Below are 27,936 nucleotides of genomic sequence, written 5' to 3' on the forward strand. Positions count from 1 at the left end.
CCCAACACCCACTCACCCTGCCACAGGAGCGTCAGGGACCTGGGGAAGATGGAGACTGGCAGCAGGGGCTGCGTCACTCCCAGTGCCTCATGGTGAGCGCCGCAGTGATCCTACCTTCCCCAGCACCCCCGCAGCGTCTCCTCTCCTATCACTGTGCCAGGGCAGCGGTGGGCCGACTACAGGCCACATCCCGACGCCTGTGCCTGGAGCTGGAGGATGAGCGGGACCTGCAGGCACGAATCATGGCCGTGCTGCAGGAGAATGAGTGAGTTCAGGGCAGGGCCAGTGACCGCCTGCTGGGGGACTAGGGCAGAGGCCTCTGTGCCCTGCATGTCCGAAGCAGCAAGGCAGCTCATGAGGTGCTGTGCATGGCATCCTGGCGTTTTCACTCCCCGCTGGGTTTCCACTCTTGAGACTACAGTGTCAGTCTCTGTCCTTTTCCTGTTTCCCAGTCCCTGTTCTTCTTTACAACACATCCCCTGGTCCAGAGGTGCCCCAGCTTTTCTAGAAGCATGGGGGCGGGCAGACAGCACACAGCTCCAGAGACTGGCAGCCGGGTCAGGGGCCATCAGAACTGGTTCTCTGGCCCAGCAGACAGGGCTAGGAAGCTCCTGCTGCTGCACCTGAGGATGGACCATCCTCCTTGACCTCCCGCTGCTCCATAGGTGCACCTCAGCTGAAGATGGGCTGGGAGCTTCCTGTATCAGCAGCCTGAGAGGTGCTGTGTGTGTCACCAACAATTTGCCCAAGATCAGAAGTCAAGTGGGTCCCCAAATGTCCAGCCAGGGTCAGGGCTACGTGCTGCCAGGCTCCAAGCCCACGCCAAGCACACCTAAGGATTGATGGAGATGGCATTGGTGGCTCCGGGGACCCCCATCCCTGCAGAAGACAGTCCTGGGCCCCTTCCCTGAAGCTTTCTCCAGGCAGGGCCTGCGTGGCTAGCTGGCCCACCCTAGACCAGATGCGCACCCACAGGCCCACAGTGTGGTGCCGGGTTCCAGCCTGGATGCAGCTGGTGTGAGGTGACTTTCCAGGGTGGGAGATTGGGCAAGAGGCTCTCTGTAGGGAGGTGACCCATCATGGGGGGGGGTCCAACATCCCCTGGAGCACTTGTCACAGCCTGGTGCCCGGCCACCAGACCCCAGAGGGCTGCTCCACAGAGGGCCAGCCCAGCCTCCAACCAGCGGCCTCCTGTCTTCCAGGAGCGCCATGTGGCACCTTGAGATCAAGAAAGGGCAGCTGGAGGACATCCGGAAGTCCAGCTGCCAGAGGACGGAGGCCAGGGACCTCTGCCTCAGGGCACATGTGGCCCAGCAGCTCTGCAGGGAGGAGGAGGCCTCAGGGAGGGCAGAGAGGAACCGGAGGCTGCAGATCCGGTGAGTAGCACCAGGCTGTCCCTGCAACCACTGGCTCATGGATCCCAGGGCTTTCCCTGCCTGCCCTGCCCAGCCCTGTCCAGGCTCCCTGAGAGGCCTCTAGTCACAGTCACCAAAGCCCACACCTCCCCAGGGGCCATTCCTGGCCCCAAATGCTCTGGCTGCTCCTCTGCCCTCCCTGAGCCTGGAGTGTTCAAGCTTGGTCCCTGGCATCGGAGTCCCTTCCAGTGCCCATGGCCCTGGCCCAGGCCTGTCCCACACATTCAGCTATAGCACTCCATCCACTGGGGCCCAGGCCCTAGTCTGCCCTTCCTTGCCTCCTTTCTCCCAGTCCTTGTCTACCCTCTCCCCGCAGCACCATCTCTGCTGGCCCCTTCCCATCCAATGCCCCCATTTTTGAAGGTCCCCAAGACCTAGAGCACCTCATGTTTCATTTGTCATCTGTGGGCCAGCCCCACTTCTGCTTCTCCATGCTGGCCTGGTGTGGGGAGAAGCTGGAGCAAGTCTCCGATCCTGTGTCACCGCAGGAAGTCCTTGCACATGCAGAGAGAGCTGGGGCTCAAGCACCAGAAACTGGTGGAAGATGCCCAGAAGAACCACTGGGTGGCAGTGAAGTTCCTGAAGGCTTCCCTGGGCCGGTGAGTTCCCCTCTGGACCTCACTTCCTGTCCTGGCCCCCAGATCTGAAGATGTGGGTCCCTCGAATTTGTCCTGAAAATCCCCATTTTACTGTGAAGCCATCAGAACCCAGCTAATTTGTGGTTTTAGTTGTGAGCTGCTGTTCGTTTTTGGAAAAAGATCTTGAGGCACAGTGAGCTCCAGGAGGGAGAGGGTGGCGGCGTCCTCCGTCCTCCCTGCCGCTTTCCTGCTGTCACCTTCACTCGCTTCCTGGTGGAGGGCACAGCACCCAAGGCTGCTCTTCTGCTGCCCACGCCTGGCCTGCTATACTGTTAAAGATGCATCTTCCTCCAGAGTGCGGGAGCGAGAGCGGAAGCAGGAGCTGGAGTCCCGTGAGCACCTGCAGCGGCGCATGGAGGCCGTGCTGGCACTGAAGAACAGCATCACCGCTAACCGGGTAGGTGTGTGCGGTGTGCACACGTGTGCATGTGTGTGAGCATGTGAATGTGTGTGCATTTGCACAGGCCTGCGCAGACACCAGGGCCACAGCAGTGCCTGTTTGCAGGAGACACTGAGGAAGTTTCAAGCCTGGGGCCGGGCCAGGAAGGAACAGGAGGGGCAGCAGGTCCAGGTGGAGCAGCAGGAGGTCCTGGCCCAGGGCAGGGACGCCTTCAAGCACCTTTTCCACCAGCGTCGTCGCCAGGAGCTGGAGGCGCAGAGGCGGTGCGGGCTGTGGCCAGGAAGGGGCTCCCAGCCCTGCTGCCCTGCTCTGCTTCCACCTAACCTTGGCTGTGGCTCCGCCTTAGCCCACCTGACTGGGCCCCTTTCTCCTGCCAGGCCACTCCCTCACACTCTGCCCTGGCTGTAGAAACCCCAGGGAGCAAGGGCCCATGTTTGCCTCCTCTAGGGGCCTTGGCGTGGCTGGAATTCGGCTCTGTGCTCGGCCCCTCCTCCAGGTGGCTGCTGGCCCCACACTGCCCTCCACTTCCCCTCTGGTCTCCCTGATGGAGTCCAGTGCTACCTCCCAGTCCCTGCTCGGGATGGGTCCCCTGAGCCAAGATCCTACCTAGCAAGGCCTCTTCCTGGGGGCCTCACCCTGCTGGGCACTGGTGAGGTCAGCCCAGTGTGGCTTCAGCACCTGGGGAGGTGTCGTGGAGCCCCAAATGTGCTGCTCAGCCCCCCCTTTGGTCTGGACCAGGTCTGGCACCTGGGTGGCCCCACAGATGCAGCAGGCATCCTGCTGTCTTCTGAAAGGCAATTCCTGTAGGGCGTTTGAGGAGCAGCAGCAGCTGCGGAAGCAGGAGATAGTCAGTCGGATCCTGCAGGAGGGCACCAAGGAGGGAAACTGCAGGAAGAGGCAGCAGCCCCCAGCCAAGGCCACCACCCCTCGGATGCTGAGGGACCGGACCTGGAGCTACATCACTGCCTTCTGTGAAGGGAAAGCGTACCCCACGGCCACCAGGCACTCTCCAGTGAGCAGAGCCATGACATTTCCAGCAGGAGTGGGGAGGCAGACACCTGAAGGCCAGGGCTGTGGCACCCTCAGGGCCCTTTCCCTCAGCACCCCTGAAAAGCTCTTCTCTGCCTGGGGGGCCCTCTGCCCTCTCCTCAGCCCATCTTGCCACCACAGTGTCTGTCCCCCGAGTTCCTCCACGGCAGCTCCATCTGCCCTGGGTGGAAGTCCCAGGGTTCAGGAGAGTCCTCCATTTATAAGACGTCCCAGGAGGACAGGCCCTGGCTCACCTGGTCCCCAGCTGGCCTGGGGGCCTTTGCGGCCCCTCTCCCAGGTTTGTGTGGGCCTTCCAGGGCCCAGTTGTCTCCAATGGCAATGTGAGGTGACGAGTGGTTGGGGAGGGGACAACACACCCGCCAGCCAGATGTCCTCCCACGACTCGGTGTTTATGCACTCTGCTGAGCTGGTAGGAACTATTTAGTAGCGTGTACAAATGTGCACATTCTATTTTGAGTAGAGAAAGTTCTGACTCTACATGTGGGGCCCCATCCCCTTGTGGCACGGAGGAGCTGGGAGCATGCAGGGCCACTGCAGGCCCAGCTCCTGGAGGTCCCCCATTGTACTTCCTGCACCCATGCGTGCCATGCCTCCATGTGCACAGCCTCCTGTCTGCTCCCTGCAGGCCAGCGAGGCAGCGGTGCAGCCCATGTCTCTGCTGATGCTGACAACCTCCAGCGAATCCATGCAGAACGTCCCCAGGCTGGCCAGCCTGGAGGAGGAGACGCTGGCTGAGCCAGAGATTCTCGGACTGTGGAGCGAAGAGCACAGGCAGTACCAGGTGAGTGCTGTCCTCGTTCCCACCCACCATAGTCCAGCCACTTCCTCCCACAGCCCCAGCCGCCTCCCACCCTGCTGACGTATATGGCAGGATCCTCAGCCACCAGGGCCTCTGTGGTCAGCCATGCAGTGTGTGTGGCCAGGCAGGCCAGGGCAGCATCACCCTGTGCACCGCCAGGGAGGCACTGCTAGAGAAGGATGGCCTTTCAGCAAACACGGCCGGCCTGCACCAGTCCTGGGCTGGGGCTGCAGCTGTGTCCCTCCAGTGGGCATCACCCACCCCTTGGCTTCTGTAAACATCAGTTCCCCTGCTTCAGGGCAAAGCCACTCGGTTCTGCTGGTTCTGGGGATGCAGAAGAGACAGGCAGTTCAGCTGTCCCGCTCCGGACCCGCAGGAGGGGTGGGAGAAGGTAGTCAGGCCCTGGGTGGCCTCCCACCCCAGAGCTCCAGGCACTGGCCCCACACAAGCCAACCTGGTCAGTCCTGGCTGATTCCACATAGCACCACGGGATGTGGTGAAGGCAGCCTGGGCACCACGGCCCTGGCCACCAATAGTAGTCAGGAGATGGCTCCTTCCCTCTGGCCAGAGCTTGATTTTCAGTGACACCACTGGAGAAATTGCTTCCTGACAGACTTTCCAAAAGCTATCTCTTGCCCTGGCTCAGAGATCTGGAAGATCCCCCTCAGCTGTAGGTTCTAGGACTTGCTGCCTTTCAAATCTTTCGGTTTGCTTCCTTTCATTTCTTTCTGAAGTGGAGCCCAGACCTGCTGCCTGGCCTGCGGGCCATGGTGGCTCCAGGAGTCCCCACTCTGCTAGTGGCTGCTGGCCTTTGAGGCAGCACAGGCCTCTCTCTGTATGCACCCCAGGTACCCAAGGAGGATGTGGACCGGAAGCCCGTGGGTGAGACGAAGATGGACAAGGACATTCTGGCCCGCATGCTGGCACGGCTGCGCAGTGGGGTGGTCCACAAACAGGTGGCGTCTGGCCGGGAATTCAAGGGCCGCCCCTTCAACAGCAAGCCCGAGCGGATCCACTTCAAGGTGGGCCTGCTCGCCTCTCCTCTGACCTCGGGAAACCTGGAGGCATCACTGGGCAGACTGGGCCTCCCAGGGTGAGGCACTGGGTGCGAGGCTGCCGGGAGTGAGCCCTGATTCCAGTTTGGCTTCCAATGAGGGTGAAGGGCTGGGTCCCTGAAAGTGAGATGGGTGGCCTGATGTCACCGCTGGCTCCCCCTGCTGGTGGCCAGTGCCAAGCGCAAGGCGGAAACAAGGGATCCTTCTGGACCTCTGGACAGCCGTGACTCAGGCTTGGGGTCCTGAGGCCTTCTCCGACCCTGTAGGACTTTGATGTTGGCAAAGTGTACAAGAAGAAGATAACGCTCATCAACGCCACCTACACGATCAACTACTGCAAGCTGGTTGGCGTGGAGCAGCACCTCCGGGACTTCATCCGTGTGGAGTGAGGCGTGGGTGGGGCCCCTGGGATCTGGGCATGAACCCCGCAGTCGGTTCCCAGGAGCTGGGGGCTACTCCTGTTCCCTACCCTCCTGTCCAAGCCACCCAACTTCTCTGGGGTTGGTGGGAAGACTGTACACCCAGCACTTCCTTGTCCTTGTCCCTTCTGACCTCACAGCCCACAGCAGCTGCCGTCCCCAGGAAGACGGCCCCTCTATGTGCTCTGTGCTGGTGTTCTGCTCCCTCTCTCTTGGACCCTGCTTGTTGCACTGCTTCGCTGGCTGTTTCCCTCTGTTCCCTTTAGCACTGGTTCCTTTTCCGGCTCCACCTCTGCTGTGTCCTCCTCCTGTCCTGTGCCCCTTGCTCCTGGCCTTCACTCCCAGGACAGCTGTGCCAGCTCTTCTACGTCCAGCTCTGCATCCCCAGTGTGGCTTCTGGGTGCATAGCTAGTGTGTGCTGCAGTTTCTAAAACAGGGCTCAGGCTGGACGGGACCCTGACATGCCCCATCTCTGCCCTCCTGATGTGCAGCCTTGGCCTCTCCCCAGCAGAGCCAGCCACCAGGGCTCCAATGGGTCCTCCACCCACACCCGCTGTCCCCTTGCTGTGCACAGAGTCCCCCATGGACATGCATGCTGGGATCGAGGTGTGGGGCCGGGATTTCCCAGGCTCACCGCTCAAGTCAGATCCCATGGACTTGGGGCTTGTGACGCACAGATGCTCTCCCCAACCTGGGCCTCAGGTCCCACAGTCCGGCTGCCATGGCCTCCTGACCTGGAGCTCTGACCAGTCCTGGGCCTACTCAGCCCCATTCTGGCCCCTCTGCCCAACCGGCTGCTCCCGCCCCCTGTCAGCCCTTCCCCTCCCCACCCCAGCACCTGCTCCTTCCTGGTCCCTGTCCCCATGCATGCAAGGCGTCACCAGCAGCCACTTCCCTTTCCAGCTGTGTCTGGCTATCAGAGCTGCTGACGCTGCATCTTCTTTCTGTGCTGTTTCTCCATTCCAAAAATTCCACCTCTTTTTTCAGATGAGCAGGCATTTCTCACCCTTTTCCACATCTGTAATTCTCCCTTTGTGCCCTTACCACTTTTAACTTCGTGTCTGGCTCTGCGGTATGCCCTGGCCCTGTTCTGCACTGGGCTTACCCTGCACACCCTGCACTTCCCACACCTTGGGTTCTGAGCCTCTAGTCAGTGCAGCTCCATCCTGCCACTGGCTGATTTTGAACTCGCTGTGTAGCCCCAGGCTGGCCTCAAACTCATGGCCATCCTCCTGCCTCAGCCTCCTGAGTGCTAGGATTACAGGCATGTGCCACACACCTGGCTGAAAAGTTTGGGATTTCCTTCTGCCTTGTTTCACGAGGACATTGCCAGTCAGGGGCAAGTTTTTATATCATATTTTTAGCTACTGCATTTTGAAAGCAAGCAAACCAGGTAACATCCAGGGAGAGCAAGGCAGACCTCAGGAATTCTTGGGGGACTCTCTGTTCCTCAGCCAAGGCTCAGGCCCAACAGTGCTCCCTGCAGTGTACTCCTGTGAGGGGCTCTTTCCCTGGGTGCCCCAGCTTTGATATTAAAGCCCAACCTCCTGGGCCTGGGCCTAGCACATGTCCCCCGGAGAGGTCCAGCACTGGCCTCCTGGGTACATGGTGCCCACCCAAGACAGGTGGGGCAGAAGGAACTCAGGGGCCCAGCTGGGTGGGTACTGTTGGCATCCACCTCAGTGGCTTCGCCTGCCACCCACAGCTTCGACCCTCCTGGGCCCTTGTCTGCTGGGATGTCCTGTGAGGTTCTCGTCACCTTCAAGCCCATGGTAAGTTGCAGCCAGGCCACAGCAGCTTTGCTGTTTAGTCTCAGAACACAGCACCCTGGAAATGCAAGGCTCCCCGTCTAGCAGGGTGAGCGTGGCTCCTCCTGCCCTGAGGTCCCTGTGGGCCGGTGGCTTCTCCCGCGGCCCAGGCTGCAGTCAGACGCTGCAGTCATGTTACAGGTGTTGCTGGCGGCTGTGGTTCTGTCTCTAGATAAACCAAGATCTGGAAGGAAGCATCTCCTTTTTGGCTCAGACAGGCGGATTTTCTGTCCCACTGAAATGTTCAACAAAGAAATGTTCTGTAAGTTGAAGTCTTGCCTGGCTCCTGGCTGCTGACCCCAGGCACAGCTATGCCCCTGGAGGGCCAGGGGCAAGGCTGCAGGCTGGGCTGGAGTGGGAGTGGGAGGTGTGCAGACCAGCCCTGGGAGACCTGGACAGGTCCCATACATGTGGGCTGCAGCCCTGGGTGTGCAGCTTGATGATTTCGTTGTGGTTAAGACAACTCAGACAAAATGAAGAGCAGAAGGGAGGCACAGGGAATCCCCACAGGCCCACTACTGCAGCCTGTGGTGGTCAGGTCTGCCACGGTACCTCCATCTCTCCACCGGCAGTTTTGCCAACCCACTTCCCAGTGGACTTATCAACACCCTAACTCTCAGCCCCCACCCTGGCCTGGCTTCCCCCTCTCCAATAAGTGCAGAACTCATATGTCACTGCCTCATACCACAAAGAGGCTGCACAACAAACAACTCCTAACTCCACAGCTTGCGGTGGCAGCAAGATTTGGACCCAGGCTGGGATGCTTGGGGGCCTTGTTAGGCAGGACTCTGGGCCTTGGGGCATGAGCTTCTCATGGAGGGTGATGGAACCCAAAAGCCAAGTGGATGCCACAGCTCCCAGAGACTCGGCTAGTCACCACAAGTCCACATTCAGGCCCAGTACTGGGGTCAAGGAGCCCAGCTCCAGGGCACCAGGAAGGAGAAGGCAGGAATGGAAGTAACATTCCCAACTGTTTCCTGAGACCCAGGCCTCTTCATCACCTGCTGTCCCCAACTGCCTTCGATGACGGTTACTTTGGAAGTGGGCTGCCATCGAGATGCAGCGACAGCTGTTCTTGGGCCTGTGGTGACCAGAACAGCGGCCTCCTGCCTGGCCCCACTTTGCTCATGAAATTGGCCAGCCACTTCTCTCTGGGACACTCTGGAATTTTGTGATCACTGCCCATGGTTCCCTGTGGTCCCTGTGCTTCTTGACCTGAACACTGGGTCACCCCAGACTCAGGGAGACAGTTTCTTTTTTTTTTTTTTTTTTTTTTTTTTTTTTTTGGTACCAGGGATCAAACTCAGGACCTTGTGCTTGTAAGGCAGGCAGCAGAACCACTAAGCTAAATCCCCGGCAGGGAGATGGTTTCTGACCCGACAGCACTCTGTGCCTTGCAGGGGATCTGCGGTACAGAGAGGTTGGGGAGGCCTGCGAGGACCTGGGGAAGGCATGCCTCTATCATCTTCACACAGCCTGGGGGAGCCCGCAGGCTTGCAGTGGGTCCTGGTCTCCAGGAAACTTGGCTGCTTGCCTCAGCAGCAAGAGCAGGGAGCCCAGAGCACCGGCACAGGCTCCTCTCTCCCACTCGCAGGGTCTGTGGCCTGGAAGCCCCTCGCCCTGCTCTGAGGGAATGGCCTCATCATAGCACAGCTGTCCCCCCAGTGGCCACCACCACCCCAGTCCAGCTGTCCCTGGATGAGGCAGCTGCTGGCTTGATCATCTCAAAACCACACTGGGGGCCCCAGGTGTCATGGTCAGGACCACCTACACCTTCGGGTTGCAGTGTGCAAGCAAACGCACACATTCCAGGCGGGCAACCCTGTCTGTCCCAGCTGGGCAGGGGCGGGGCTGTCTGTGGCCCCTGCAGGCTCAGGTGACAATCAGGACAGGTGACCTGGCCTTGTGTTGGATTCCCCCGGGCCATGGCAACAGTGGCCACCTGCCCTCCTCATGTTGGGCACTGAGCTGGCCCACAGCAGTGCCCAGCTCACTCCGGTGTCCTTTGGCAGTTGTCCCTGGACAAGGAGCTCATCAGCTTTGGCAGCTACATGGTGGGAAAGACCACATCACGAACCATCACGCTGACCAATGCCGGGGGGCTGGGCACCAGGTTCCGGTTTCTCCCGGCCTCTAAGGCCTGCAAGCTGGACGAGTCCCAGTCTGCCCTGAAGCCAGTGAGTGTCCTGCCCACTCCTGGCCAGCAGCCATGGTTCCTGCCAGCCCAGGAACAAGTGTGGGGCTTCTGCCCCAAGTGCAACCATGAGAAAGAGGAAAGGAGGGGGCTCGCATGAGCTAGAGCTCCAAGAGCCGGCCCCAAGGTCATCTGTGGTCATTGGCCTCAGAGACAGCAGGACACTATCCCCCAAGTGTACAGTGATGGGACGGTGGCCAGGGGCATCTCCAGAGGACCCACAGGCAGGGCAAGGAGGAAGGAGGTGGGTCGTCCCTGCCTGGGACCTGGGGTGGACCAGATGTCCAGACAGGCAGGAAGAGAGTGCTGACACCCTGCATCCCCTTTCAGAGCAGCCTGTACACCTATGAGGACCGGAGTCTCTATGAGGGGGCCGTGTATGATGTGTCCGAGACACTGTTGGAGGCCAGCACATCCTCCCCGCTGGACACCCAGAGCCAGAAGGAGTCAGAGAAGTCCAAGGGTGAGAGCCCAGTTTGGGAGCAGGGACCCAGATCCTAGGGTCACTCCACCCACAGAGGGGGCTGGAAAGGGTGCCAGAGCCCCAGAATCTTCTCGGGGCTTTAGTTTCAGGTGATACCAAATAAGAAAATATTCACATACTCAAAAAGTACTGGTTGTGGAGTGGATTGAAACTTGCATTCATGTAAAGCTAACAAGACTGAGGGAGTCTCAGCTTTAAACCCCAGGCCAGCCATGGGGAGCAAGGACAGCATTCTGAGGGGAGGTAGAGGCTGTGCTGAGGTGTGGGGCCCCTGGGGCTGGGCTGTCCAGGGCCTGTGCCCATGTGGTTGCCATGGCTGTGTGTAGGTGTGGATATCACTTGAGGACAGAGAGGGCAGCCTCAGCCACAGTGGCCCTGCACTGTGGCACTGTCTCCTTACTATGATTTCCCTACTGCTCTGTGAAGCCTCGGGTCTGTGTGGCTGTGAAACAAGCGTGCCCCCCAGTCTTAGCCTCTCCAAATGGGCTTCCCTGTGAAGCGCCTCCCACCAGGGGCTCCTGGCCAGCCTGAGCCATGATGGCAGTGCCATCCTATACCCCACATACCTCTGCAAGCTCCCACCCAGGTGGTTGGCACAGAGAACACCAGGCTCGGTCCCTATCAGCCAGGAACATGGCAGTGTCATTTCCAGCCTGTGTCTTGTTGCTTTTTAAGACATCCCCCATCTGTAGCACTGCTGGGGATTGAGCCCAGGGCCTTTGCACTGAACTACATCTCCAGTCCTTTTATTCTTTATTTTGAGATAAGTACTTATTAAATTGCTAAAGTTCCCAGTTTGGGATCAAATCTACATTTCTCCTGCCTCAGCCTCCCAGAGTTCTAGGGTTATAGGCCTGCACCACCACACCCAGCTAAGGCATCTCTTCTTGGGTCAGAATTCCTAATTTTAAAATTTCCAGACTTACTGATCACTTCTTTGGGGTTTTGTATGACAGATGCTCTGGATTTGTCATGTTTTGTCTTCCAGAACCAGAGGGCGTGCCTGCAGCCGGCGTCATGGTAACCAGCCCCAGCGAGGCCCAGGCGCAGATCACGCTGGGTGAGGTCAGCCCAGCCCCGCTTACACAGGGAGCCAGAGCAGCAAGCCCCCCCGCACTCCTTTGCCCCATCCACCTGAAGCCCCGGGAACCCTGTGGTCCCAGCCAGAGCAGGCCCCGCCCACACGGAGTGAGGCAGGCCCTGCAGCAGGGTTGCCTGGAGAGGACCCAGCCCATGGGCCCTCCATGGCCAGGGCAGGTGCAGGGGCAGCAGGCTGGAGCCTCAGCAGTGGGGGCTCACAAGCATTGCCAGTGCACAGCCAAGCAGCCACCCCAGGAACACGGCCCTGCAGCGGCAAGCCAGGCCATGGGTGGCATGGAGTGACTGGTGCTGCTGAACCGGTGCCATCTGTCCATGCAGGTGACTGAGGGGGAAATCGGGCCCTTCAGCTCCATCAGAGTGCCCGTGGTCTTCACACCAGCTGTCCCCGGAGAGGTCCACGCCCAGTTCCAGGTGGAGTCCAAGAACCCACAGTGCCCAACGGTTAGTGAGCTGCCCTGTGCCCCCAAGTTTGCAGGCTGGGGGCACAGGTGGCCACACTGGAGCCCACACACACCCAGGCACACGCGCACATCAGCACACCCCTACGGGTGCAGGAGCTCAGATGCACACATGTGCAGGACCGCATCCACATGCATGTGTACACATCTATGCTCACACAGGCTCTTTTTTTTTCTGTAACAGGCTTGAATCCAGGTCACACTGCCACTGAACCATACCCTCAGCCCTCTTTATTTTCAAACAAGGTCTCACTAAATTACCCAGTGCCCAGCTAAGAGCCCTGGCGTTTTTTTGTTGTTGTTGTTGTTGTTTTTTTTCTTTTAGACAGTGTCTGACTAAGTCTAAATTACCCAGGCTGGGCTCAGATTTATAGTCTGCGTGCCTCAGCTTTCCTCAGTGCAAGATTCCAGGTGTGCACCACCGTGCCTGCCTTTGTCTCTTTTTTAATTTAGTAAATTATTATCAAAAATGACTTCTAGGCTGTTTCCCGGTTGGCCAAGATGTGAGTACGCGTGGCAGGGTCCCTGTCTAACAGCTGTGAACTTCATTGCAGGATGGTCCCCTCCCCGCCCCTTCCACCTTAGCCTTAGCCTCGCCTCTCAGGGCTGCAGCCCTGACCCCACTCGAGTCCCTTCCAGATCCCCTCAGTCTCCATCTGTCACCCTGGCCTTGCCGCCTCTGCCCTTCCTAGGAGAAGCTGGTGTGCAGAGACCGAGAACAGCGCCCATCTGGTCCCTCCAGCCTGCGTGTCCAGGGCTTGTTTTCGCACTCTCCCTGTGCCCGGTGGCCTTATGAAGCGGTTCAGTCACATTCCTGCTTTTCCCCTTTGTTATGTGGTAGTCCCGATCTTAGTGCCACAGAGTGCCCTGTTATTGTGGGTACTGTGTTGATTGGTACATGGTGTTTCAGTGTTTTACTTTATTTTTTAATGTTTGAAAACTTTGATATAAAGAACTTTTGGGGGGGTACCAGGGATGAAACTCAGGACCTTGCGCTTTCAAGACAGGTGGTGGTACCACCAAGCTAAATCCCCAGCCCAAAAGAAGCTCAGTGGTAGAGCACCCCAATACCCGCCAAAATGACAGTGATATGGAAAACACCACAACTTCCTTTACTAACCAACTCTCTAACACTATGAGTTACAAAATTCAGCCTGTAGGGCTTCCTGTTTCGTGTGCTGAGCTCATATGTCCACACCAGCTGTATTTCAGAGCCACAGGCGTGGCGGTGGACGTGCCCCTGTGGGTGCCCAAGCCCATCGTGGACCTCAAGATCTGCATGTATGACCGGCTGTACCAGGACTCCGTGCTCGTGCACACACGGTGAGCCCCAGTGGCCAGCAGACATCCAGGCAGAGCTGTGGGCTGAGGCCTTGCAGCGGGAGGCCACGCATCCTGGGGCGCTGTCCTTCCACGTGGTCGTGGGGAACTAGCAGGTGTGGGAGGAGCACAGGCATGTGCCAAGGGACACGCGGCCTCCAGATGCTGGAAGGGCAGGCAGGGCCCAGGACCAAGGCCCAACACCTGCAAGGGTGACTCGTGCTGTTTGAGCCCCAGGTTGTATAGCTGTCCATGCGCTGGACCCTGGGCACCCAGGCATAGGCAGAAATCTCTCCGGAGTTCAACTCTGAGCACTGGGCAGAGGTGTTCTGTGGCCCCCGCACCTGTGTGTCACCAGCTCATGGGCCACAGGGCAGGACACTGCTCACTGAGCCTCCAGTGCCCCCTGGCCCACAGGCAGCTAGCACCAGGCAGAAGGCCCCAGGAGCATGTTGTCGCCACCAGGTCACACCCCATGGAGGGGCAGCCAGCATACACCTGGGAATGCACAGGGGAGCCAACACCTCAGCGGGCATTGCCACTGCCCGGGGAGTTGTTCCATCAGCAGTAGGGGTATGGGAGAGATGCTCAGTGGGGCTGTTTGGGGGACCAGTGTCACACAGGGTTTATCTCAGGATACAAAGTGCTTTTGGGTCACGTGGGAGAGAAAGAGGGGCCGCAGGGAGTTTTGCTGTCACTCCACCCAAGGCACACACTTTTCAGCATGAGTGTGTGTGTGTGTGTGTGTGTGTGTGTGTGTGACACTGGGGATTGAACCCAGGGCCTCACACTCAGCTACATCCCAGACTTTTTTATTTTTTACTTTGAGACAGTCTCAGTAAGTTGTGCTCAGACTTGTTGATCCTCCTGTCTCAGCCTCCTGAGTAGCTGAGTAGCTGGGATTAAAAGCATGTGCCACCATGCCTAGCTATAGTGATTTTTTTTTAAAAAAAATCCATTATCAGCCATTCATAGCTTTGCATAATTTGGTGGGTTTGAGCTGCATGGCTGTAGGAAATGTGCTACTTCATGAAGACCCCTTGCTGTATGTGTGCCCAGGACCAGCATCCAGCATGGGGAGCAGGGACCCTGGCTGGCTGTACACTGGGGATTGCACAGTCTCTGAACAGCCCAAGCAGCCACCTCCCAGGGGACCTGGGGTCTAGTGATCGTGGTGTGCATGCCCGCCACAGTGGGGAGCACAAGACCCCCGCAGCTTCGGTGGGCCCAGACTCTGACAGCCATGCTTGAGAGTGGAGAGGGGCCTTTCTTTGGCACCTGTCTTGGGCTCCCTCACAGATGGCCTGAGGTCAGCAGCTGTGCCTCTCCTGAAGTGCAGCCACTTCCCTCTTGTCTGGATTAGTCAGCGTTCCTCTTGCTGGAATCCAGCAACCCACACTGAGACTTAAAAGTGGAGAGGTGTAGGCTGGGGATTTAGCTCAGTGGTGCTGTGCCTGCCTGGTAAGTACAAGGTCCCAAGTTTGATTCCCAGTACCAAAAAGGAAAAAGTGGAGAGGGGTGGTTTGGCCCATGGTTCAGGGGGTTCTGTCCATGGGAACTTGTGCCAAGGCAGGAGAAATGTGGCAGAAGGGCCTGGCAGAGCAGAGCTGCTTGTTCAGGGTGGCCAGGAAGCAGAGCAGGGGACAGCACCACAGAGAAGGGTACCAGGGACCACATACAGTGCTCAAACCATACCTCCTGTACCACCCAAACACCTACAGGGGGCTCTGCCACCCCTTACCAGTCAAGGTGACACAGAGAAGCTTCCACATACAGTGTCCACAGAAAGAATAAATGGCCATCAACTCTGCCTGATCGCTGGGGATTTGGCCCTCAGCGACACAATGGGAAGACACATCCGGAGACCCTGGGCTACAGACCCTGCAAAGACATGGGACAGGCAAAGATCATTCACAGTACCCCAAAGAGGCACCAGGAGGTTCTAGAAGGCTCTGGAACCATTGGCTATGCCTTCTAGGTGGACCAGGAAGCAGCTTTCCCTCAGGGTGCCTGAGAATGCTTCATAAGGAACAAAGGAAGGCACCATGGGTGTGAGTAGGGACTGTGGCCAGGGCTGACTCGGCAGAGTGTGGCTGCCAGAGGTGGGCAGGCCTATGGGAAAGCAGCAAGGGCCATGGGGCAGCAACAAACCTCTAGGTGAGCATCTAGAGTCATTCTGGCTCCCTCTGCTGGCCCTGTGTGGGAGTGCAGGGCCATCGGCAGAGGCCTGGCCACCCAGCCTCCCAGGCAGGGAAGCCAAACCCAAGCAAGGGGCCTGTGCCACCCCCAGGACCTGCACCCTGCAGCCCCCTGCCAGGAGTTCTTCCCAGAAAGCAGTGATCTCTGGCAACTGGCAGGGCTGTATTTCAACTGCAGTGAAGTTTTTATTTTTAAGACTTTCTCCTCAGATTTCCTTTCAGAAAAACCAATCTGTAGGAAGCAGAGCTTTTCAGCTTCTCCAGCTGTCAGGGCCCCTGCCTGGCTTGGACTGGGTGTGTGCCGAGCTCTGCACTGGCTCCCCCGATAGAAATAAATCAGTGCTCCTCCTTGAAACGGTCTCAGTCTCACTGTGTGGTCCTGGCCCACCTTCACCTGGCTGAGCTTCAGGCTGCTCTGAAATGGTTCCTTCTGCCTGACTCCTGAGTGCTGGGACACGCCCAGCTATGAGAGTTCATGCTGAAAGATGGCACACACACGGCAGGGTGAGGTCCTGTGGCCCTGACTGTGCTCTGGCTCTGCCCGCAGGTCCAAGGTGGCCCTGCGCCTGCGGTTCGAGGTATGCAAGGAGCTGAGAGGCCACCTGGAGCTGCTGCCCGAGACGGGTTACATCCAGGCCCTGGCGTCCTGCTCCGTGCAGCTGAAGTTCCTGCCCCGGTGAGTGGGCGGGTGCTGGTCCCCTCTGGGCGCCCGGGACACACGGTGCAGGGCAGTTCGCTGTGAGTGCAGCACCTGTGGGCCCCCGCTAGCCAGCCAGCTTCCTGCTGTGTGCTGTGCCACTATGCGCCACCGTGGCCCCGAGGTTGGGGGTCAGCTTGACACACCCTTGAAGCTGGTCTCTGCTGTTCGCTGGGTCCCTGTGTCTCCTGTCCCCTTGCCCTTCAGGTTCTTCCCTAGGCAGTGCCTGGATGTGTGTGCACGGCAGGGGTCTCTGGCCTCCCGTGGGCCCTGGCCTCTGTCTTCAGTTGGATGGGCTTGGGATCACTTGCACCAGCTTTCCAGTGCATCAGAGGCTGCAACCCCACTTTTAATTCCCCTGCCCTGAGCCCAGTGCTGCAGCTGGGACCACATGGGTGACGGCGAGATGGGGCCTTTCAGTCCCGGCCTGGCCGTGCCTTCACGGCTTGGCAGCATGCAGTGGGTTTTCTTTCTTATTTTCATTTTCTGATATTCCTATAATGATACTCACTTTGGAATCAGAGCCAACTGTTCCCGTGTGACTTTCACAGGGATGTTGTGGTTCCCTCTGAGAGGCAGGCTCCATGTGAGTGGGACCCAGCTGTTGGGTTGACATCTGCTGATTTCAGCACCACTATTCAGAAGGTGTCCTCATCACAGTCCCCCACACCCATGTCACTCCCCGGAAATGACAGGGCCAGCACATCTCAGGCCTTTGGGGCCACAAGGGCCCTCGTCAGCCCTGGTGACAAGAGACGTTGCTGTGGGGACCCCATTGCCTGGCACTTGGGATTCGGAAGCAACCCTCACCAGCAGCTGGTGTTTTGCAAAGTGGGAAGAGAGAAAGTCCATTCAGTGTGCCCCACTTTGCAGACAGTCCCTCCCAGAAGATGCCGGGGAGTACTTTGACAAGGACACCCGCGTGCTGGAGGCCCCAATGACAATCTGGGTGGCTGACCAGGTCAGTGTGGCCTCCTCCCAGGGCATCGGGCTGCTCCACAAGGCCCAGAGTGCCCAGGGCTGGATGGGTGGCGGGCGACTTAGCCGCTGCAGCCCAGAGGGAAGAAGCAAGGCCTTGGAGCCGCACAGGAGCAGTGGCGGCTTGTGCCTTCGTGGTCAGGACTGGGAGTGTGGTCTGCCTCATGCTCAGACCAAGCCGGTGGGCTTCACGGTGCACGCCATTGTCACCACTTCGGACCTGGAGCTCTGCCCCTCCGCGCTGGACTTTGGCTACTGCACCATCTACGAGGCCATCAGGGCCAGCATCAGCCTCTGCAACCACTCGCTGCTGCCCCAGGAGTTCGGATTTGTGGGGCTCCCCAAGGTACCCGCTGGGGTCGCCCCAGGGTCCACCAGGGACAGGGCATTGTGGCCCTCGGGCACTACAGGACTCTCACTGCTTGCTGCCCAGTTTGTAGACATCCAGCCCAATGACGGCTTCGGCACGATCCTGCCGCTGGAGACGCTGCAGCTCCAGGTGCTCTTCCAGCCCACCAAGGCCAGAGAGTATAGCTTCGAACTGGTCTGCAAGTCCAAGATAAACCGGTGAGCAGCGGTGATGCATGCCTGAGGCCCTGGAGAGTCCGAGCAGGTCTTTGTGTGTCTCCATGTGCGCTGAGTACTCCATGCCGGCAGGACGCACACCAGACAGCCCAGCCTCCGCAGATGCGCGAGGATGAACCAAGCTGTGGGTCTGCAGGATGTGGGACGTGGAGGGAGGAGCAGCAGAACCAGAACCAGGCAGCAGGGTGGGGCGTGGTCATCTGCCTCTGCTCAGGGTCTATCTTTTGCTCACTTCCCTCATCCTCACTGCATACTGCAGGGCCCCCTTGGGAAGTGTTAAATTTGAGTACCTGTGGCCCATCAAAAGCAGTGAGAAGCCAGGCATAATAGCATGTGCATGGAATCCCAGCACTCAGGAGGCTGAGGCAGGAGGATCACTGCAAGTTTGAGGTCAGCCTGAGCTACAAAGTTAGTTCAAGGTCAGCCTGAACTGCTTAGCAAGACCCTGTCTCAAACCACCAACCACCACAACAACAAAAGCACAGGGTAATTTCTAGTTATAATTGCATGTGTCCGAAGAGGGTTTGAAAATCAACAATCTTTTTTTAAGAACTAGGAAAACAGCACAATAAATTAAACCCAAAGAAGGTAGAAGCGGAGATATAAGAAAGGTAAGAGCAGAAATCAATGAAATAGAAATCAGTGTTTCACCCAGGCATGGCGGTGCTCTCCTACAATCCCAGCATTTGGGAGGCTGAGGCAGGAGGATTGCCATGAGTTCGAGGCCAGCCTGAACTATATAATGAGACCCTGTCTCAAAAAAAAAAAAAAAAAAAAAAAACAAGGGCCAGGGATTTAGCTCAGCAGTTCGGTGGCCTGCTTTGCAAGCGCAAGGACCCAAGTTCAATCCCCGGTACCAAAAAAAAAAAAAAAAAAAAAAAACAAGGGCCAGGGATTTAGCTCAGCAGTTCGGTGGCCTGCTTTGCAAGCGCAAGGACCCAAGTTCAATCCCCGGTACCAAAAAAAAAAAAAAAAAAAAAAAACAAGGGCCAGGGATTTAGCTCAGCAGTTCGGTGGCCTGCTTTGCAAGCGCAAGGACCCAAGTTCAATCCCCGGTACCAAAAAAAAAAAACAAAACAAAAAAGAAATCAATGTTTCATTAAAAATTTTTTTTGTAAAGAAAAAATTCAGGAAAACATGTTACACCTAGCAAGGCCAGTCAAGGTAAAGAGGAAAACATACAGTCAGTGTTGGAGGGGACTGAGCCTGAGCTGTGAGAAACCTGATAGCGTGGGTGGAAGAGGAAAATTCCCCGTATCCGCGGTCACCAAGACTAACGCAACAGCGGGTAAAGCTCTGGGGAGCTGAACAACTATGAAGAAAAAGGAATGTGAGGTTCACAAGCCCCCAACAATGAAAAGTCCCTGCCCCATCCAAAGAATCTCATTGACGATTCTTCTTCCAAACATTCTGAACAGCTGTGCCGACCTTACAGACCCCCGAGCTGTACAGGCAGGAAAACACCTGCACTGAGCTGGCAGGTGGCACAGCCAGGCCAGGAGCAGCGGGCTCAGGAAGGTCTCTGAGCAGCCACCTGCTGCCACCAGCACAAGCCAGGTGCTGAGCCATCACCGCACTGCCCCAGAAGATGCCAAGAGCGATGTCACAGGCCCACCAGGGAGGTCTCCAGGCCCCAGCCAAACCCAGACCTCCAGCTGTCACAGTGGCAGCCCCTGACATCTCTCCAGTGAGCCTGGGTGGCCTCAGAGACAAGGAAGGACCCCTGCATGCAGCATGTAAGAGGTGCTGCTTCCATCCCCAGCACTGAAGAAAAAAGGTGCAGGTCGGGGGGTGCACAACTATGATCCCTGCTACTAGGGAGGCTGAGACAGGAGGATCTCTTGAGGTCAGAAGTTGGAGTCCAGCTTGGGAAACAGTGAGCCCCCCTCAAAAAAAATAAAAACACAACAACAACTAGAAGGTGAGTCACTGTGTGCATTTTATCACATGGAGAAGGGGAATCATTGAGAGTAATGCTCAGCATTCATAGAAACAGGAGCCCCAGGCCACCAGAGACCCCTGAACCAGCCTGGCAATGTAGGTCCATCGTGTTTAGAAGAGGATAAGGCTGGGTTAACACGAGGCACCAATGACTGTCACGCTGCACATGTTTCTAGCTCTTAGGGAGTGAGGCTGGTCACCAGCAGTGTCCCCAAGGAGAGGGCCTCTGACCAGGTAGAAATAAGGGATACAAACATCCCAACCCTGCGTCGCACTGTGCAAGAGACAAGTAGGACAGGGTACCCACTGTCACCCTTTAAAGTATGAAACAAGCCAGGCACAGTGGCACATACCTGTTACCCAAGCACTCTGGGAGGCTGAGGCAGGAGTGCTGCAAGTTGAAGCCCATCCTAGGCAGTTCAGCTACTTAGTGACACCCTCAAAATACAAAAATAAGTTCTGTCCCTGGTACCAGAAAAAAAATACAATGGGGATGTAGCTCAGTGCAAAGGCCCTGAGTCTAGCCCCAAAATAGGAAAAAATGAAAGTGTAAAACAATACATGTACTCAGAACTGAAGTTGTAGCTCAGTGGTAGAGTGCTTGACTTGCATGCATGAGGCCCTGGGTTCAGTCCCCAGCACCACACACACACACACAAGTGTAATTAGGATAAAGTCAATGAGGAAAGGCCAGGAATTCAAGACAAATGTGGAATATAAAATTTCCAAAGCAAGTCATAGTGGCACATCCCTGCCATCAGCCCTGGACAGGCTGAGGCAGGAAGATCACCGACAATTCAAGGACACCCTGGGCTACACAAAACCTGTCTCCAAAATAGCTGGGCATGGTGGTGCACATCTGTAATCCTAGTGCTTAGGAGGCTGAGGCGGGAGAATCACCGTGAGTTCAAGGCCAGACTGAACTACATAGCGAGACCCTGTCTCCAAAAAACCAAAAAAAATTTTAAAAAAAAATTGTCTGTGGTTCTTTGGAGACAGGGTCTCGCTATGTAGTTGAGACTAAGCTGGAACTCACTATGTAGCCCAGGCTGGTCTTGAATTTATGTCGATCCTTCTGCCTCAACCTCTGGAGTGCTGGGATTACAGGCATGTACCACCACGCCCAGCTAAGACAATTTTTAAAAATCCATAATAAATACATTTCCAACAGTTAAAATGCCAAATATCTGTTCTCTTTGTATAACAGATGATGCCAGGACTCAACTTGTGATGGTATAAAACTTCCTGCTTATATTTAAAAGCGACTTATCAGCTATAATTTTTTAAATGTCAATAAATATTTAGCATAGTAAGCCAGAAATTCCCTCCTTTGCAACTAAGCCTCTGGCCCACCAGTACTGCACAGGGCTGCACAGTATTCTCAGAGTGACGCTGACGGCCTGCACCCACACCAGAGCTGTACCTCCCCACGAGGCGCCCAGGGCCTGTGCCCCCGCATGGCCAAGTGCCCCACTGGTCCCTTTCAGGTGCTTCAAGCTGTCCTGCCATGCTGTGGGTGTGCACCCACCCCTGGAGCTGTCCCACTACCAGATCAAGTTTGCGGCTACCGCACTGTACGACACTTCGGTGGCCTTGCTGTACGTCACCAACTCCCACCTGACCATGAGCCCACTGCCCCGTGTGGTTCCCTCAGGGGGCCCCTGCCCAGGAGGACCAACGTCTTTCGAGTTCCTGCCACCCAAGGATGCGCCCATCACCATCTCCCCCCTGGTGGGAACCGTGCTGCCTGGAAAGGTGAGCGGGCTGTGCCAGGCCAAGCCAGGGTTAGGCTCACCCTCTGGGCAGTGGGCGAGGTCCCGGCGCACAGTCGGGGCCCCACACCTCAGGGAGACAGATTCCTTACAGTGCCCGCTTCTAGTGCAGTGGTCAGGGAGGACCACGATCTGGACGTGGCAGTGCCAAGCAGGCCCAACACCTGGGCTCAGTGCCAATATCCCCCTGCAGAGGTGCCTGGTCCGGGTGGCCTTTCAGCCCACACTGCCCCACAAGCTTGTCAGCCAGGAAGCTCTCCAGACCCTGAGCAAGGAAAGCGAGGCCAAGCCGGTATGTGGAACCCCTGGGAGGGTCAGGCGGTCAGAGGAGAGTGTACCACAGTGCGGGGTGGGTTTGCTTGGCCGTAGAGGGTAAGGGATCTTCTTGTAAGTCCCATCCTACCCCCAAGAGCACTGCCTGGCAGCAAGAGGGAGCCCTGCCCTACAGGTGAGGACCTGCTGAGGACTGGGTCCTGGAGAGCACGGGGTTCTCGGAGGCCAGGACCTAGGGCACAGCTGGGCCTTGACAGAGACTGGACCAGAAGCAACCTGAAGTACAGCCTGGTGACCCAGGGAAAGCGTAGGAACAATCCAGGAGGGCAGCAGCAGACCCTGGTGACAGCCACACCTCATACATGAGCCATGGGCGGGGCAGTGAGGCTCGGAAGGCTTCGGTCAAGAGCCTTCACACACACTCCCACCCGTCCCGTGCCTCTGTTTCCCCACTAGTGACGTGGAGCCCTTGGGCAGCCCCAGTCTCTGCCCTGGCCTTGGGTCCCCCCAGCTTAGCCCCGGGCCTTTGTAGGAGTCAGTGGGTCCCCATGGCTCAGCAGGCCTGGAGCAGGCCTGGAGCTCCAGGCAGCTCTGCCCCAGAGCACAGACAGAGCCTGGGAAAGCCCCCCAGCATCTTTCCTGCCTCCCAGCTCCAGAAGGATGTAGCCACCCAGAGGAAGGATGTGAGAGTGCAGGACCAGCTGGGCCAGGCCCCCACCCTACAGAAGCAGGAGCTGGAGGCCAGGTACGATGGAGAGGGCTCCCTGTGTGACCCAGCCACCACAAAACCCCACTGCCATCCTGGGGGCCTCTCCCTGCAGACTGCCAGAGCACAGCTGTGCGGACCCATGGGGCTGGAAGCGCCAGGTGATCAAGCTGGGTCCGGGGGCTCCTCTCCCAGGCATGTGCCCAGCACTTCCTGGGGCCTGGTGTCACTCCTGCCACAGGCTGTACGAGAGGCTACTGTCCTGACAGCCTTCCCAAAGCGAAAGCAGTCCAGGAGTGCTCTGGGGGCTTAGACACTTGTTAGCCCTAGACTCCATCCTGTGTCCCAAGAACAGCTCCCCCGTGGCTGACCAGGACCCAAAGTGGCGAAGCTGTGCTGGCCCCAGGCTGCCATCTCCATACACCCGGAGCCAGGCCCCTAGAGAGCAGGCACTGAGGAGCCGGAGGGGGGCTGCTAATGCCCTTGCCGGTTTCATTCCAGAGCTGATGAGTACCAGGCCGCCCAGGCCACTCTGGCCAGAACCTTCCAGGGTCGGTTTGACAAATTCATGGTCCCCTGCGCTGTTGCCAGCGGTGACGTCAAAGACAAGAGGGAACTGGAACCCCTGAGCTTCAGGTGTGGAGGGTTGGGCCAGGCCCAATGCAGTCAGCTATGAGCTCACCATCCTTGTCAGCAGACCAGGCCCGGGCTGGGCGGGCATGGGGCCACCACTCTGCCCTCAGCCCCTGGCCTTGCCCACAGCCCGCACAACATGCTGTACCTGGAGCTGTGGTGTCCTGCAGTGGCTCCAGCTGTCGTGGTGACCTCAGACAGAGGCAAAACTGTCATCGACTTCGGCCACATTGCTGTGGGTGAGTCCATCCTGGATCCCAGTGAGGCCGCACCTAGCTGGGAGAGCCACTCAGGCAGCCAAGCTTAGCCGACTTCCTGCCATTGTACCGTTGCAGGGCATCACAGCATCAAGAAGGTCTCCCTCCAGAACATCTGCCTGGAGGACTTGGCCGTATCCTTGTGCACCCACAGAGGCACGGGGTGGAGCTGGGCCATGGGGAGCCCCACTCCTGCTCCTTGACACAGCTGCAGGTGGACTTCTCTGTACTGAACCCCCAAGGCCCCTTCTTCCTGGTGAACACCCCCAGCAGGCTGCGCGCTGGTGAGACCCGGGTCCTGGCACTGTCCTTCTCACCCCACGAGAGTGTCCTGGTGAGTACCAGCCCCCCGACACCTGTGTCCCCAGGCGGGCCCTGAGCAAGCCTGGTCCCCCAGCCCCTCTTGCCACAGGGCAGAGGGAGACCTGACTACCCACAGACCAAGCCCCCAGCTGACACAAGCTGTGCTCCAGGCTCAGGAAAGGCTGGAGGTCGTCACCAAGAGAGGTGCGCTCCCCCTCACCCTGCTGGGCACCGGCGTGGCATCCCTGATCACGTGCTCCCTTGATGGCGATGTCCTGGACATGGGCTACGTGCTCGCCAGAGAGTCCATCTCCATGGGCTTCAAGGTTTCCAGGGGGCCCAGGGACTGGGGCAGGGGAGGCCCCAGTGTGTGGCGCCTCTGCTACACTCTGGAGAGAAGAGGGATCCCACCTCTGGTGGTGCCCAGCTGTTCTCACTGGGTCTCCCTGTGCTGCAGGGCTGTGCAAGACCCTGCCAGCCCCCTGGGTTTTGCCACTCAAACACCCCATGGGAGCCCAACACAGGCCGCTGGGGAGGCCCCGAGTCAGGAGAGGCCTCAAGGGTGCCCTGGCCCCACTCTCACAGCCTTGAAGGACTCCTGGCCCCCGGGCATCCTGGGACAGGGACTGTTAGAGAAGGGGCTCCGGGGCTGGGCAAGGACAGGTGAGACCAGCCTAGAGGGGCCACTGTGATGGGTTAGGGCCAGGCCAGGTGGAGTGGACTTCCATCCTGAGTGCTTGTTGGGGGCATGAGGCCACTTGGTCCCGGCGGGCTGACCACATGGCACGAGGCAGAGGGCAGCAGCGTTGTGGGTCTCCTGACGCCCTGCACCGGCAGCTGCAGAACGACTCCTTGCTGCCCATCAAGTTCTCCGTGCAGCTGGACAGCCTCTCAGGCTCCAGGGCCCCCACCCAGAAGGAGCTGCCACAGTTCCTCACCACTCAGCCCCAGAGGACAGACATCGTGGGTAAGCTGCTGTCCAGGGGGCACTCGCTGAACCACAGGGCAGGCACAGTGTGCAGTGCCACCAGGCCTCATGGGGAGCCCCTGCCACCCCTGCCACCCCCAGGCACACAGAACCACAGCGGCCAGAGCGTGTTCAGCGTGACCCCGGTCACCGGCATCATGGACCCTGGGAGAGCGCAGGACTTCACCGTGACCTTCAGCCCCGACCACGAGAGTCTGTACTTCTCCGACCGGCTCCAGGTGGTGCTCTTTGAAAAGGTGGGGCCCAGCCACCGCGTGCCCCCTTCCAACCTCTCCCTGGGATGCCCAATTTCAAGGCCAAGGATACCACTTTGGGGGTCAGCGCCTGAAGCATAGCTGGGGACAGGCTGCCTGCTTCTTGTCCCCAGAAAGTCTCTCACCAGATCCAGCTGAAGGGCGCCGCCCGCGAACACATGATGTTCGTGGAGGGCGGGGACCCCCTGGATGTGCCCGTGGAGTCCCTGACCATGATCCCAGCCTCTGACACTGAGCACAGAGAAGGTGAGCTGGCATCAGGAGGGCTGGGGAGCAGTCGAGGGGCCCCCAGCAGCCCCCTGGCAAGTGGGTGTGCTGCACCCACACAGGAGGGCAGGGATTCCAGGGCCAGCACCCCCAAAGCCAGACAGGACCCACTGTGCCCCGGGTTCAGAGGGATTCCAGGCCCAACTCCCCACCTGTCCTGGCATGGCCTCTGCCCAGCCGGTGCCCATCACCCTCCTCCACAGAGGCTGAGGAGCTAAAGCCTGTCCTGCTGACCCTGAACTACATCCAGCTCAACACAGACCAGCCAGCCCCACCTGCTGCCAGGGAGCTGCGGGTGGGCTGCATCCGGACCACACAACCGTCTCTAAAGAAGGTGATGGTGTCTCTGCTCCTGGTGCCACCCGGGCAGCCTCTGCCCCCACATCACCCAGGCGGCCCTAGCTATGCCCCTCACTAGTATGCCTGGGGTTTGCCTGGGGTGTCCTACAGCCGGGGGTAGGTGGGCAACCCCAGGCAGAGCTGGAGGGGTGCTGGGTGCTCTGAACCCCAGTCCCTGTGCCTGCTGGGATGCCGGTCCCCAGCCCCATCAGTGTCGATGTCTGCAGACTGTGGAGTTTGGCCTGGACGGCATCGCATGGCTGCAACACAAAGGTTTCTCCATCGAGCCATCCAGGGGCTCCGTGGACCGAGGCCAGACCAAGACCATCAGTGTCTCCTGGGCACCACCTGCTGACTTTGATGTGGGTGCTGGGCCAGTGATAGGAGAGGCGGCTGTGGGGGTAACTGGGAAAGACAGTATTCCCTGAGTTACCCCTGGCTGAGATTCCTCTCCCATCCCAGCCAGACCAGCCGCTCATGGTGTCCACCCTACTGCAGCTCAGGGGGGACGTGAAGGAGAGCTACAAAGTCATCTTTGTAGCCCACGTGGTGACAGCCCTCTAGGGCCACAGAAGCCTCTCCCAGCCTGAGACCCTCCTCCCACAGCAGATGTCCTCCCCAGCCAGGCCAGGCCAACTTGACAAGACCCAGGCTCCCAGTCCCACAAACATGGCCACTTCCAGCCAGCCCAGAGCCCAAGAGCATCCCTTCCCTGAACCCAGTCCAGTTTATGGCTGGTTCCTACTCAGAAAAGCCCCAGTCCCAGGACCCAGTGAACTTGAGGGGCCTCAAGCAAGCTGCCCCATGGACCTTTAATAAATGCTCTGTGAGCCAATATGTACAGCGTGCAGTGTGGATGGCAAGCACAGGACTCAAGGCAGGACAGAGCCTGGGGAAGCACCCCCACACATAGTCCATAATGAAGCAAGATGTGGGGCAAGGACCTAGGGAAGGTGGAGTCGTAACAGGCATCCCTGGAGAGACCCTTGGGAGCCCCCAAACCCACCAGCACAGGGTGCAAGGCTGGAGTTGAGACTCCCCAGACTGGAGAGATGCAGGGAGGAGGGGAAGGGACAGGATTGGAGCCCAGGGCCCCTAGCTTCTCCTGATGATCCCAAGGAAGGGCTAAGCAAGTGTTGGGCCATTTCACCCACTTCCTTCCTGAGCTCAGCTGGGGCCAGGCAGGTCCAGTTTGTGAATATGAGTGTCCACCTGATCAAAAAAAGTCTGGGTTCTGCCCTCAGGGCCTGACCCACCCTCCAAGGGACCAGACAAACCCAACTGTGAGTGGCTCCTGCTCTCCACCCCACCCCAGGCTGTGCTTGTTCCTCATCTCCCCAAGCACCTACCTGCCTGGCCCTTTGCTAAGCACCGCCCACCCACCCTGCAGCCAGGAGAAACTGGCCCTTCCTGGCCTGGGGGTGGAGGGGCTGGGAATCCTTTTGCTTTCCTGGCACTGCTGGGCTCCTGAGGTACTGGCAGCTGGCTTTGCCTCTCACCAGCCAGTGGCACTGATCTGGAGTGGTCTGGGGGACTTCTGTCCAGGGCCCCTGGAGGAAGCAGACCCAGCCAGGCACTTGCTGCTTTCCCTAGAGCTGACTATATGCAGCCCCAGACCCTTGCTGTGTCAGGTGGAAAGGCAGGAAGTCCCCAGGTGGGGAGGGCCACAGAGGCCCTGCCTGGGCCCAGCCCAGCCCAGTCTCCACCCCACTCGGGTACTGGTCCTCCAGGACCAAGCACAGCCAAGACAGGACTGGCAGGACTGGGAGGAGGGAGGGGCCAAGCTCCAAACTGGGGCTGGGCGGGCAGGCAGGGGCCCTGCAAGCTGAGTGAAAGTCGTCCCTGCGGGTGCAGGACAGCTGTAGGCAGAGCCCTGCCGGCCCTGGTCACTTCCCCTCTAGGGAGACACAGAGCAGGTGTCCACACGTGCATGTGCTGAACACAGAGAGGAAAGACAGGTGGGCGGGGCGGCAAGGCAAGCAGGGGGCAGAGCAGCACAGTGAGAGGGCGGCAGGAGCCCGGGCCCTCGCCAAGCCGGAATGAGAAGCAACCAGGCTGAGGGAGATGAGCTGGCTCCTCGAGCAGGACGAGGGCTGCAAAGGAGAGTGTTTTTGGAAAGCCGTCTGCATCCAGCGCCTCAATGACCCTGACTGAAAGAGTCTCCTCACCCCTGTTGCGGGGATCGCTGACGGGTATGAGGATGAACCCCATTTGCCCAGTGAGATCACCCCCAGTATGACTCCAACACAGTTTTCCAGGAGAGCTGGGGTGGGTTGGAGCAGGCCACGCCCCGCCTGGTGCAGGACCGCGTGATCAGGCTGGAAGACCCTGAGCCGGTGGGGGAAGTGGGCGGGGCCTCCGGGACCGGGGCGTGGTTACAGATGGGGCCTCCCAGGGACCGGTTCTCTGGTGGTCTGGGAGTTCTTCATGGGGCGGGGCCTCGCGTGGGCACCACCTGATGTTGGCGGGGACATGGCTAATGAGGCGGGGGCATCGCGGCGGCGGGCGTGGTTTGGGCGTGGCCTCCTTTGCCCGGTCGGGGGCGGGGCCGCATAAAGTCGTGCGGGGCGGCCTCAGTGCTGCCGTCTGGCAGAGCATGGCCTC

The 27,936-nt window shown here is 58.7% G+C and overlaps 2 protein-coding genes across 18 annotated transcripts in view; both read left to right on the forward strand.

Annotated features, from left to right (window-relative positions):
- Positions 1-26,194, forward strand: part of Cfap74 (cilia and flagella associated protein 74) — a 37,762-nt gene extending 11,568 nt beyond the window's left edge. For 3 of the 17 annotated variants that reach the window (XM_033767485.1, XM_033767484.1, XM_033767486.1), the window contains 33 exons: positions 161-265; positions 1,203-1,376; positions 1,904-2,014; positions 2,348-2,450; positions 2,559-2,716; positions 3,261-3,465; positions 4,129-4,284; positions 5,151-5,324; positions 5,624-5,742; positions 7,482-7,548; positions 7,757-7,846; positions 9,597-9,761; positions 10,109-10,241; positions 11,251-11,327; positions 11,682-11,804; positions 12,975-13,144; positions 15,887-16,015; positions 16,910-17,360; positions 17,448-17,581; positions 21,028-21,295; positions 21,506-21,604; positions 22,236-22,330; positions 22,793-22,927; positions 23,054-23,163; positions 23,260-23,315; positions 23,396-23,515; positions 23,655-23,810; positions 24,322-24,451; positions 24,554-24,708; positions 24,840-24,972; positions 25,197-25,327; positions 25,560-25,694; positions 25,795-26,193. In XM_033767485.1, the coding sequence (XP_033623376.1) occupies positions 161-265; positions 1,203-1,376; positions 1,904-2,014; positions 2,348-2,450; positions 2,559-2,716; positions 3,261-3,465; positions 4,129-4,284; positions 5,151-5,324; positions 5,624-5,742; positions 7,482-7,548; positions 7,757-7,846; positions 9,597-9,761; positions 10,109-10,241; positions 11,251-11,327; positions 11,682-11,804; positions 12,975-13,144; positions 15,887-16,015; positions 16,910-17,360; positions 17,448-17,581; positions 21,028-21,295; positions 21,506-21,604; positions 22,236-22,330; positions 22,793-22,927; positions 23,054-23,163; positions 23,260-23,315; positions 23,396-23,515; positions 23,655-23,810; positions 24,322-24,451; positions 24,554-24,708; positions 24,840-24,972; positions 25,197-25,327; positions 25,560-25,694; positions 25,795-25,896 (4,669 nt within the window). In that variant the 3' untranslated portion in view covers positions 25,897-26,193. The other 14 variants (XM_033767487.1, XM_033767493.1, XM_033767489.1 and 11 more) reach the window with 13 other exon arrangements.
- Positions 26,195-27,472: 1,278 nt separating this feature from the next.
- Tmem52 (transmembrane protein 52) overlaps positions 27,473-27,936 on the forward strand; it is a 2,129-nt gene continuing 1,665 nt past the window's right edge. The window contains exons 1-2 of the mRNA XM_010627887.3: positions 27,473-27,524; positions 27,583-27,668. Coding sequence (XP_010626189.1) covers positions 27,473-27,524; positions 27,583-27,668 — 138 coding nt within the window. The remainder of the gene's footprint in view (positions 27,525-27,582; positions 27,669-27,936) is intronic.

Source organism: Fukomys damarensis, unplaced genomic scaffold, assembly GCF_012274545.1.
Source record: "Fukomys damarensis isolate Sample0158 unplaced genomic scaffold, DMR_v1.0_HiC HiC_scaffold_23, whole genome shotgun sequence".
NCBI classification, from domain to species: Eukaryota; Metazoa; Chordata; class Mammalia; order Rodentia; family Bathyergidae; genus Fukomys; species Fukomys damarensis.